We start from the raw sequence: 12,120 nt of genomic DNA, 5'->3' as shown, positions 1-12,120 counted from the left end.
CTTTAAATTAAATAAACAATAATAATCCATATTCGGTTCTTACTATGCACAGGAACTGTTTTTACGTGTACTCATTTAATCCTTACCGCAACCCCTTGAAGAAATCAAGGAACAGAGACGTTCATTAAGTTGCCCAAGGTCACACAGCTTGCAAAACGTACAGCAGTTGGAATGTTCATGCAAGTGCATGAAGTCTTCTCTTTTTTCTTCCCTTTAATCAAATTCACTAACTTTCCACTTAACTGTCATACAGAGCTGTACTCACGCAGCTGAGCCGACTGTGTTTTATGAGCCTTGTAAGAGGTGTCTGAGGGCGTCTTCTATTGAGATCTCAACTTTAAACATTGAGCTTAAACCATAACACCCTCCTTGTAAGATGCGACCCTACTATAAATCAGAGAGATCAGATAGAGAGGCCCCGTTTGAAGTGGGGAAGGAGCCGGGAGAGGAGGGCATCATCCTCCAGCTCAGCCTCACCCTCCCATCCTGCAGGGTGGCCCCCGGCACCTCTTGGCAACTTCGAGGGCCATCAAGGAACACAGTTTGACAACCATGGCGCTGGACGATTTCTGAGTGTTCCGCCACCTTTGGCATCTTGCGACTCAATGCTGCTAAAGGCTGGTGGCATGTACTGGGCACTTACTAAGTGCTTTATAGGTTTGTTCCTTTTCTGCCAATGATAACCCTCTGGGACGGGCACTGTTATATCCTGGTTTACAAATAAGGAAACTGAGTCACAGAGAGGTTAAGTTTCTTGGCCAGGATGACACAGCCAGGAGGGATTAAAGCAGGGAACAAGCTTAGTGTGACTCCGAAGCCCTTTCTTTCTCCTTGTCCCCTGGCCGTGCCGTCTCTGACCTTGCCTTTTGCTGGTCCTGGAGTCCTGGGACGTTACTGGGTTGTCTGCCTCCAAGGAAACGGAGCTTCTGATTCCTAAGAGAACGGGCAAGTGCAGATGAAGCCCTTTCGAGTCCCCAAGGGAACCTCAGGCAGCTGGGGGTTCCGCTGTCTCAGGAAGCTGCCAGAACTCCCTCCGCCTGCAGAAGCTGAGCCCAGGCCCCGAGTGGCTGCTTGGACGTTGGCTGGAAGGCCGCCACCCAGAGGCCCGGCCACGGGGAAGCTCTGGGCTTCTCATTCATCCACAGCTTTAATATTTGTCCTCCCCAGCCCCTCTCCATTTAATTGCACACACTGCGTCGGCCTCTGCCAGAGCTGCGGCCTCTGAGAAAACCAGTGGCCCCATTTTTCCTTGCAGGCTTCCCTGGGCGGGGGCTTCGACTCTGCCACGTGCCGCAGTTTCTAGGCTATCAGACTCACAGTGCACATGTAAAAGAAACACTGTAATTTTACAAGCTCTCTTCTAGGGAAAGATATTTTTAAGCGTTTACTATTCGTTCATGGAAGGTAACTTTTCAGTCAAATTGTAGGGACAAGTGTATTATTTTATTTATGTAAAAATATGCACTGTATTCTAGAATCCACTATGGAATTTTAAGTTCTGGATAAGCTGTAAATTTTCTGTCAAACAGAAAAGAACTGTAGAAAGTTTCTTTGATAAACGGAAGTGTACTGGTCCCTGAGGATGCTAGGTTGATGAAAGGGCTCGGGGAGACATGCATTTGGCTCTCAATGTTAGGGGCTAACCCACCTCTGCCCTGGCTCAGCATCAAGCCTATGGCTTTGTTATCTTTGTTAAGAGAACGACCTGCAGGATGTCCCCTTTTAGCCTTATGGCAATCCTGCTGCATGGCACCACCAAGGGGCCGCCTTGAGCGCCGTTTTACATCTTCAGCTCTGCCGCTCTGGGGTCATAACAAGGGTGTGTTGGACTCCGGGTCATTAAGAACACACTGGATGGGGGCGGTGGTGGGGGAGAGTATACATGCCATATACTCGTGAGTGGAGAAACTCCTGGAGAAGTCAGGAGAGAGAGCATGGAGGTGATTCTGCAGCATCGATGGCAGGGGGGAGTCTGCAGCCAGGGAGGGGACAGCCTAATTGGTCCTTTCCCTGTCCTGGGGGCTACGGTCAGCTCTGGGCATTGCTCTTCATGAAGAGGGGCAGTGACAGACCGGCGTGTCCAGAGGGAGGTGCTGGGGACAGGAGCTCTGCGGGAGCACGTCAGCTGACAGGAGCACCCGCCCCGAGTGTGGAACACACCTCAGTCATTACTTTCGGGGACCGCGGGCAAGTCACAAAAACTTTGCCAGGCTCAGTTTCCTCCTCTGTAACACAGGGATGAACGGCTGCCTTATGGGGTGGTTCAGAGGAGTCAGGAGATACACATGCAGGTGCCCCGCAACCCCTAGAGCCTCAGTAATGGCGATTCTTAGGATAATAAATAACACAGTGTCGATAATGGCAATATTTGTGTTATCATTGTACTAATCATCCTTATTATTGATCATAAATATCTTTATTATTCATAATCATATTGATAATGTATTTGATATATATCTGATACATGTTTTATATTATCTGATATATAGTATATCTTGTATATATATTATACACTTGATGTGTGTTGATATATAATATAATTACAAGATTAATATTTGTATAAATGATTGTATTTTTGTAATCAGTAACCATCGTTGGAGGAACAGGAAGATTTATCAGAGAGGGCCAGTTCCCCTCTCCCCCCTCAAGTTAGAGCTAGGGGTGCTAGGACCAAGTGGATGGTTTGAGCCCCAGGCCTGCAGAGTCTGGAGCAGGGAGCAGTTCAAGAAGCAGACAAGCTGGTTTAAGTCCAGGGTCAAATGTGTGACCTTGGGCAGGTCACTTGCCCGCTGGGAACCTCAGTGGACCTGTGTGTGAAGGGATGCGGTTGTCCTCCCTGTGAGGACCCCAACCCTCCCTCCTGGGCCCAGCCCTCAGGGGTGGCAGCTGGGGGTGGGCTGGGGAGTGGAGTGGTGCACCTTGTCTCCTGCCCTCCGCAGGAGTCGGGGCTGTCCACGTGGATCGGCGGGCAGCTGCACCCCCTGGAGAACGTGCCGCCCGTGTTGGCTGTGCTGCTCATCACCGTGGTCATCTCCTTCTTCACCGAGTTTGCCAGCAACACGGCCACTATCATCATCTTCCTGCCCGTCCTGGCGGAGCTGGTGAGGGTCCTTATGGGGAACTGGGGGGTGGGGAGGAACACCCTTCCCCGGACACAGGTTCAGAAATGGCTCCCCCGCCACCCAGAGCTCCATCAGGGGCTACATTGGTCACTGCTCTCTCCCAAAACGCGTGAAAGTGTCAGAACCGTGAGTTTTTCAAAAACACTATTTTATCTTTCTTTAAGAAATGCATAAATAGGGTAAATATTTTCAAAGTGCACCAAATTCCTTCCTTTGGGAAAAGTAACCCCTGGTGACATGGAAAGTTTTCTAGGAAAATACAAATTACCAAATTTGGATTAAGAAGAAGTAGAAAATCTGAATAGACAAATAACCACAGGAGAATCTCACACGGCAGGCAAAGCCCCGGCCCGCTCTAGCGCAGGCGTTCTCAGCCCTGCTGACACTGGGGCAGAGAATTCTCTGCTCTGTGGGGCTGTCCTGTGCATTGTAGGATGGTTAGCAGCGTCCCTGATCTCTGACTCCTCGAATGCCAAAAGCACCACCCTAACTGGTGGTAATCCAAGATGTCTCTCAACACTGCCAAGGGTCCCCTGGGGGAACAAAATCGTCCCCACTTGAGAACCACTGCTCTAACAACTACCAGGCCCAGAGGACTGGCGAAGGTGAGAGCCAGCAGCATTCAGGGAACAGACAGCTCCTACTGAGCACTCCAGAGCACAGAGATGGAGAAGGCCGTTCAGTCCAGGTACAGGCTTAGCAAAACCCTGACACGGAAACCAAACAGGAGAGCAAAGGAAAGAAAGCCAGACCCCGATCCCGCAGGTAAAGAAAGACGCAGAGCAACCTGAATCCAGCATCGGGTGAAACGAAGCATAGGTCACGGGCACGCAGAGTCTATCCCGGGAATTTCCAGACTGATTAGCATTAGAAACTATCAGCATGGTTTTATATTGAAATAGATTAAAGAAGGCCAAACCATATGATGATTGCAATAGAATCCAAAATTGATAAAATGAAATTCAGTGTTGCAAGCATATGCTTTGCATGCAAACAGTGTTAAACCAGGCACACTTATCTGAACCACTCTGGTTTTGTTTTCTTGTTTGCTTTGTTATGCATCAATTTATAAGGGAAATCACACCGTATTAGCACACAGAGGTATACTTCTTCACTGACTGGAGAGCATTCCATTATGGGTGGATGGTTGTCGATTTTCTGAAGCAGTCTTCTACGGATGGACATTTAGGTTGTTTCCAGCTCTGCTGCTATCCAGCAGTGCTGCCTGGACCTTTCCTGTCTGTGCGCCTTTTATTATTTCTAGGTAAATTCCTGGAGCTGAGATCGCTGGATCAAAGAGCATGCGCATGTAGAATTTTGTCAGACATGGGCAAATCGCCCTCCGAAGTGGCCGTGCCATTTTACAGTCCCGCCGGCAGGGTGGGGCGGGGTCCCCTTGCCTTGCTAAGTGTGGTTGGATTCAATCACATCCTCCCCACAATCTGGGGGACCTGGCAATCGAGAGAGATGGGGTGCCATGGGGTGCCGTGGGGAGGGGAGGGAGAGACCCAGCGGGGTCTGCAGGGGCAACTTTTGCTGGAGAAGACGCGAGCAAACGGCACATTCTTCTAAATGTTGCTCATCATAAAAATCAAAATCAAAATCAAAACATTTGATATGTAAGGGGGTGATTTTAGTTCTTTTTGAGAAAATTTATATGCTTTGAGTTGCAAAAATTCCCCAGAGGGGCCAAAAATGTCCTATCTTAAATAAAATGCTGGAGAACTGATCAACGTGGATTGCAGGCGAATACATATGTCATTTGGGGGTGGTGACAAACTGGTGGCCCACTGACTGAGGCCAGCCCACAGACATGTTCGCTTGATCCACACAGTCTTAGGAATTTGGAAATGCTTGCCAACGGGCGCTATCGTGAGCTCTCTGTAGCTCTGAAACCAGGTGAGTCTGCAACAAAACGTGCCGGAGGCCAGCTGTTCAGGCTCGCTGAGAGGAGGACCAGGCAGGGGACTTTTAGAGCCGTGGTCCCTGGACCAGCCACATCAGCATCACCTCGGGACTGGTTAGAAAAGCACGTTCTTGGAGCCACCCCAGAACCACGGAGTCAGCAGCTCTCGGGGCAGTGGGGCCGGCAATCTGCGTTTTAATCCCTCCAGGTGATTCTCATGCACTGGTGGGCAAGGAGCGTCTAGACAGATCTCCCCAGCCCGTCCTCCCTGATGAACCTGCAGGGTGGCCCCGGAATGGCACTAACCTTGGGAATGTTCTCTCCTTCTCTCCCTTGGTCTGGTTCTCTTCTTCTCCATCTCTATTTCTGCGTATTTCTATCTCTATTTTCTGTGTATTTGTATTTCTGGCTGCATTTCTCATTGCGTGTCTCTAAACCAACCTGCCTTCTCATTTGTTCCTATTGTTCTCTCTCACTCTGCCAATCACCGTCCACGTGTCTCTGTCTCTCGTCTCTCGTCTCTACGTCTGTCTCTGTCTCTTGTTGTGGTTTCCCTGTATGTCTCTGTCTCGGTCCTCCCGCCCCTCCGGGCCCAGGCCATCCGCCTGAGAGTGCACCCCCTGTATTTGATGATCCCCGGCACGGTGGGCTGCTCCTACGCCTTCATGCTCCCGGTCTCGACGCCCCCCAACTCAATCGCCTTCGCCTCCGGACACTTGCTGGTCAAGGACATGGTGAGTCTGGGCGTTTTCTGACAGAGGCCCAGAGGGGTGGGTGGACACTGGGTGGTGGGTAAGGCATCTAGGCAGGAGTCCCCCCCATTTCTGCATAGGTCGCTCTCAGTGGGACAGGAAGACACATTCTAGCAAACACTCTGGGGTCCTTCTCCCACTTAGAGAACCTCAGGAAACACTGCCGCAGGGCCTGCCTTCCACCGTTGGCTTCTGGGACAAGGGGCGTCCCCCTCACTCTGGGCAACGCTCTCTCTCACTTGTGTGGCCAGCTGCGCCGTGCCCAGAATCTTTAGAAGAGAGGAGCAGTGGACCACCCCCTGTGATTCGGGGTGGCCTCAGTGCCTGGCCTGCTGGGGAGGGGGCGGAAGCCGCAGGCTGCGCGTGGGGACATTCAGCAGGGCTCAGTCACAGGGCAGTGCCTTCCTGCTCCCCCTTTGCTACCCTGCTGTCCTGCTCCTCCCTCCCTCCTCCTGCACCTCTTCCCATCCTCCAGCTGCCTGGGGCACTCAGGAAAGGCAAACCCTAAGCTGGTGCCACTGAGAAGAGTGACCTGCTTAACTGATTCACGATGCAGGCCCTCCAGGCTCAGAGATGCCCGCAGGATAAACGGGGCGAGAGAGAGAACAAGAGTGAGAGGCAGAAAGAGCTCACAGGCACCAGAGAGAGCAGAGATGTCGGAGACAGACGCTTACTCACTTGTTCGGTCCTCTGTTGCATGAGCTCCTCTGTTGCATGGGTGTCGGCTGAGTGCATTGTGTTCCGGATAGTGGGTCACAGAACATCTACCTCCAAGAGGGTGGCCTTCTATTGAGGGAGACAGACAGTAAACAAGCACAGCAATCTTTTTAAATGATGTAAATTTCCATATTGCTAAGTGCTATGAAGGAAATAAAACATGGCGGGCTGGAAGAGGAGGATGGGTGAGGGGAGATTACGTGGAACAGGCAGGTAAGGCCCCTCCGAGGAAGTGACGTAGGAGCTGCCGAGACCTGAATAATGGGAAGCAGCCAGCCTTGCATAGAAAAAGGGAGAGCACCCCAAGCAGAGGGTAGCCAGTGCAAAGGCCCTGAGGCCAGGACCAGCTCTGTGCATTTTGGGAACACAGGGCAAGGAGGCTGGTGTGACTGCAGAGTCGGGAGGACAAGGTTAGGGAGTAGGGTGGGGCGATGCAGGGCACAGGCTCGGGGTGTCATTAAAACCACAGCGGGAGGCCTTTAAAGGGCTTTAAGCGGGGCAATGATGTGATCTACCCTCTGCCTTTAAAAGATGGCATTGGCTGCTGAGTGGAGTGATTGTCAGAGTGGGGAGGGACGGGTGTGGAAGCTGGGAGGCAGTAAGACAGTAAGAGGGGCAGGAATGCAGACATAGCGCAGATTCTGAGAACAGAGAGACAGTGAGAGAAATGAGGGACATGCTGAGAGGTGCTGAGGAAGGCAGAAAGATGCAGAGGGGCACGAGGAGGCCCAGAGAGGCAGGAATGGCCGAGCCCCCCGCAGTCAGCTGGTCAGAGCAGGCGTGCCCACCTGCAGGTTTTACTCCTGTGAGAGTAACGACGCAGGTGTTAATTAAAGTAACTAATGTGGGGCCAAGCAGGCATTGTGAGCCAGGATCCTGGAAAAGGAAGACCAAACCCTCCTGCCAGCTCTCTGAAAGCTTTGGCCAGTCTCCTTCTCTCCCTCCAAAGTTGCCAGGGGCTTTAAGACCCTCTAGAAGGGAGGCCGGACAGCGCAATGCAGTTCCCAAACTTCATTATTTGGCATCGTGCCTTCATGGTTTATGCCCTTTCCATGAGCCATCCATGGTAATATCTGTTTAACAATATTACTAATCAACTTACATCTTTTAAAAACTTAAATACAAATATTTAAAAAGAAAATTTTCTGATTTAAAAAGAAAAGTTTAAATGGAAGATTGGTATTGCATGCCATAGAAGGTAAGTCTAAAAATAAATGCAAAAAAAAGCAAAATAATTACATTCTCCTGCTAACAGTCACCTGGAGAAGGTTCTGAACCCCTGTTTGTTAAAAAGGTACAATTGTCAAGGAGGAAAAAAGTGCTAAGGGCATGGCAGCACCTAAGGGAGACATTCTGTGCAATAGATTCAAAGAGGAATTGAGAAGGGAGTGACTTTCTCCCCGTGCGATTCACGGCGGGGCAGCACTAACGTGGGGCAACCAGAGAACCCAGGCAGGAGACGGGGATCGTCAGTCCAAGGTTGACTGAGTGGTCCAAGAGGTCGGCTGGGACAGGAGCAAGAGGGCACACTCTTTCCACCTCCTTAAAGAGGTCGGCATCTCCAGAAGGAAAATCCTTCCTAAGAAGCGAGCATAGCCTTACCTGGACACGCAGCGTGTATGAGTGTGTGTGTGGGGGGGGGGGGGGTGGGGGATGGTGTTTAATGACCAAACCAGATTATTTTCAAGTTCTGTGACCTTGGGTAAGCCAACTTCTCTGAACCTCAGTTTCCTCTTCTGTAAAATGGGGATAATATTAATAACCATTGTAGGGTTGCTTTCGGGGTTAAATGATATAATCCTATGACAACTGCGTGGCATGATCCCTGGGACCTCGAAACCACTCAGTGAATGGGGACATTGGCAGCTCTTTGGGCAGCGTAAAGGTGGGAGGCTCTGGGGCATCAGCGGACCTGGGTGTGGGTCCTGGCTCCATCACTTCCCGGCTGTGAGATCTTGGGTGAGTGACTTCCTGATTCCGAGCCTGGGTTTTCCCGTCTGTCTGAGGGGCCCCCAGCTGACCCTCCCTCCATCTGGGCTCCATTTCAGGTGCGAACAGGCCTCCTGATGAACCTGATGGGTGTCCTGCTGCTCAGCTTGGCCATGAACACTTGGGCACAGACCATCTTCCAGCTGGGCACCTTTCCGGAGTGGGCCAACATCCACTCAGCCAATGTCACAGCACTGCCATCCACCTTGGCCAATGACACATTCCGGACCCTCTGAGTCCCCTTTAGGGACTCTCTTTGGGCTGGGCCCTCCCAAAAGGCTTTTGCCATCACCTGCTGCTAAGACCCTTCAGGATGATCAAGCAATTCTTTTCTGTGATCCAGTATGCAGCAAGAAAGGGTGACCTGCAGTGGTCCACTTGGGCCCACAGGTTCCTTATCTAGGACATCTTCTCCTTCTCTCTTGTGCAGTTCAGGGCCCAGTTATCTCCCACATCTACTGCCTGAGAAACAAGCTCCTATATCTCTGAACTGTTATGTGGTTAGTATGCAAGAGAGCCCAATTTCAGCAACAATAAGCACATCTGGAATGGCGTTTGTCTTGAACAGTTGGGATGGGAGGCCCTCAATCCCCATGGGCACAGCTTTAGGTTCCACTCTGGAGAGACCACTTTGCCCTTAGGGATCATCTTCCTTGGGGGCGACCGTGTTCCAGTCCAGTTGTCCCAGCTGTTCACAGCCCACGTGTGTCTGCTTGGTTGGTGCCCACTCTCTGCCAGTTGTCTGAATATTACCCCCGCTGATACCCAGCAGCCAGACTTATTTTCAATCCCTGGAGACTGGGCTGGGGGTGGGGGACACCGATGACCTCCTGAGGATGTGGAGACCGGGCCGAGCTTGCTTGCTCCCTCTCTGGGCTCCCGAGCACACCAGGGGAGTTCTCCAAGCCCCAGCCCACGTCTCTGTTCAAGCCTTCAAGGATTTTCCTGCTTCATCTGACTCATTGTGGCCGTAATTCTGGGGTCAGGCCAGCCTGGGCCCCGCCTTCTCGAGGGTGACCCATGTCCCCTCCAGCCAGGCCCTCCTGCACGTGGCCTGCAGGTGAAGTCTCTCCAGTGGGCAGATGTCCTCTTCTACGCGTGGGGACAGCTGCGACTTCCTCGGAGCTGCGGCTGGCGGGGCTCTCCGAGAGGGTTGTGATACCCCTCCTCATGTCAGGCAGAAGCATCCGGACATTACCTGAACTGCACAGCTCTGGGCCCAGCGGGCGCTCAGGCAGTGTTGTGGAACCAGTGGCCCAGCGTTGGCCTAGCCTAGGAAAAGGCACCAGCTGAGGGGCCCAGAAGCTTCCCGTCTCCCCTCCCTCCGCCTCTGAGCAGTGCAGCCTGGGAAGGCAGCACCCCCGGCCTGGGCTTGTCCTCTGTACAGCACGACGCATCACGGAGGAGAGAGGAGAGGCCCCGAGGCTGAGCGTGAGATGCAGCTCCTTCTCTGCTTCCCGCGTGAGCACTCCGGCTTTAGTCACAGGTCCAGCCCGTGGCGGTGGGGCGCACTCTGTGGGACGGGGGAGGGGGGAGTTCATTCCCAGAGAAATCCGTGGGACTCGTAACCAGATGAATCATGATTTCAAATACTTCTGATTAAAAGGCTATAAAATAAAGAATGTTAATCAACACTGTGCCTGGAGATTATTTCCCTTTCTGGACATAAAAGAGCTTCAAAGCCCCAAATTCCTGAGCTGAAGGTTCCACAGAATCGTCCTCCCTGACCTCTCCTCCTTGCTGCTCTTTCGCCTCTGCTCCACTCCAGCCACACACTCGAACTCTCCTGCTTCAGGGCCTTTGCACAGGCTGTTTCCTCTGCCTAGAACACTTTGCTCCCAAATATATACCTGTCTCCTCACTTCATTCAGGTCTCTGCTCAAATGTCATCTGCCCAGAGAGCTTCCCTGAGCATCTGGTATTTTTAGTGCTGTATTTTTCTTCTTAGTATTTAGTCAGGACACTATATCGTTTGTTTTCTTATCTGTTAACTTTCTCTCCTTCTAGAATATAAACTTAGGAGAATACACACTTTATTTTGCTCAGGGCTGTAACTCTGGTACTAGAGCAGTTTCTGGCACATAGTAATTGCTCAGGAAATATTTGATAAATGAATTGATGCCAGAATTTACAAGGAAGTAATCTCACCCTCTGATCTGGAGTCTGTGTGGTTCATTTCTCTGTTCATTCGTTCTTCCATTTATTCGTTCAACAATATTTCGTTAGACCCTGATTGTATGCTGGGTCACCGTCCCCACCCACATGGAATTACACTCTATTACACTCTAGCTGAGGAGACAAAGTAGGCGGGTAAACAAGTGAAGTGACTCTGCGTCCTGTGCGGGCTGGGACAAAACTGAAACTGGCTGATGTGACAACTGACTGAGAGGCTGCTTCAGCCGGGCCGGTCAGGGAGGACTTCTCTGAGGGGGCGGCACTGAAATGAGAGCAGAAGGAGTCAGCCATGTGGGAGGTGTAGGTGGCAGGGGTGGGGCAGAGTCATTGGAAATATACCAGGGACTCATGTCTGGAATGTACGAGGAGCTCCCCAAAACTGGTAGAGACAAAAGCAAACACAACAAAAAACCTGTTGTAGTTACCTGTGTCTGTGGAACGAGTCTCCCCAAAACCCGGGGCCTTCAAACACAGCCATTTATTGGCTCACGTTTCTGCGTTTCATTTTGTCTCCACTCTACATAGTGTGGCCGGGGCCACTTGGCTGCGAGTTTGGCTGGAGCTGGAATGTCCGTGATGGCTGTGGACCTCTAGGGTCATGTGGCTCCTCCAGGAGTCCGGCCTGGACCTCTTTACGTGACAGTGGGCTTCTAGGAAGGCAAAAGCAGAAGCTCCAAGGCCCTCGAGGCCTGGGCTAGGGAGTCCAAGAATGTCAATTCTGCCCCTTCTATTGGTCAAAGCAGGCCACAAGGTTAGCCTGGGTCAAGGGGAGGGAAATGGGCTCCCCTCCTGGATGGGAGGAGTGGCATCCACGCAGGCGGAGGATGGTTGGCCGCCATCTTGGGAAGGCTTCTACCATAACACCCAAGAGAAAATCGAGGGAGAGATATGAACACGCCGATCTGAAAAGGGATGTCTAAGTGGCCAGCAGGTTTGTAGAGAGATGCTCAAACCCTCTTGTCATCAGATAAATGCGAGTTAAACCAAGATTCAACAATATGCCAATCAGACTGGCAAACACTAGAAAAGTGGTCAACGAGTGAGGGTGAAATGGGAGCAAGCAGAAACAGTCGTGTTCTGCTGGCAAGATGATAAACTGTTACCATCAGCCTGCTGAGCACTGTGGCAGGAACCCGGGGAATTCGTTATCTGGTTCCCTGTGACCCTATCCCGCTCCTGGTTTATAGCCCAGCAAATGATCCCATGGGTCCCTAAGGAGACAACGTAGCAGGATATTCATGCCACTGTTGTTTGAGGTATCAAGGAGCTGGAGGCCACCTAGGTGACCATTACTTGGGGTGGGGGGTACTTAAGTAAAATACAGAGGAAGCACACTGTGGAAAACACAGCAACGTGTAGAAGTGACAGACAGCAGGTGCACAGAATGACAGGCTAGACACCGCACGTTCCAGGACGGATGGCAGACAGAAGTACCTCGAGCCGGGTGGGCAGAGGAATG

At 51.6% G+C, this 12,120-nt stretch overlaps 1 protein-coding gene across 9 annotated transcripts in view; it reads left to right on the top strand.

The window, feature by feature from the left end:
* Positions 1 to 10,118, top strand: part of SLC13A3 (solute carrier family 13 member 3) — a 77,061-nt gene extending 66,943 nt beyond the window's left edge. For all 9 annotated transcript variants that reach the window (XM_070486015.1, XM_070486014.1, XM_070486017.1 and 6 more), the window contains 3 exons: positions 2,940 to 3,101; positions 5,625 to 5,762; positions 8,546 to 10,118. In XM_070486015.1, coding sequence (XP_070342116.1) covers positions 2,940 to 3,101; positions 5,625 to 5,762; positions 8,546 to 8,722 — 477 coding nt within the window. In that variant the 3' untranslated portion in view covers positions 8,723 to 10,118. The remainder of the gene's footprint in view (positions 1 to 2,939; positions 3,102 to 5,624; positions 5,763 to 8,545) is intronic.
* The last annotated feature ends 2,002 nt before the right edge of the window (positions 10,119 to 12,120 follow it).

This window comes from Equus asinus, chromosome 15 (assembly GCF_041296235.1).
Source record: "Equus asinus isolate D_3611 breed Donkey chromosome 15, EquAss-T2T_v2, whole genome shotgun sequence".
Taxonomy (NCBI): domain Eukaryota; kingdom Metazoa; phylum Chordata; class Mammalia; order Perissodactyla; family Equidae; genus Equus; species Equus asinus.
This window is presented reverse-complemented; position numbering and strand designations above follow the sequence as displayed.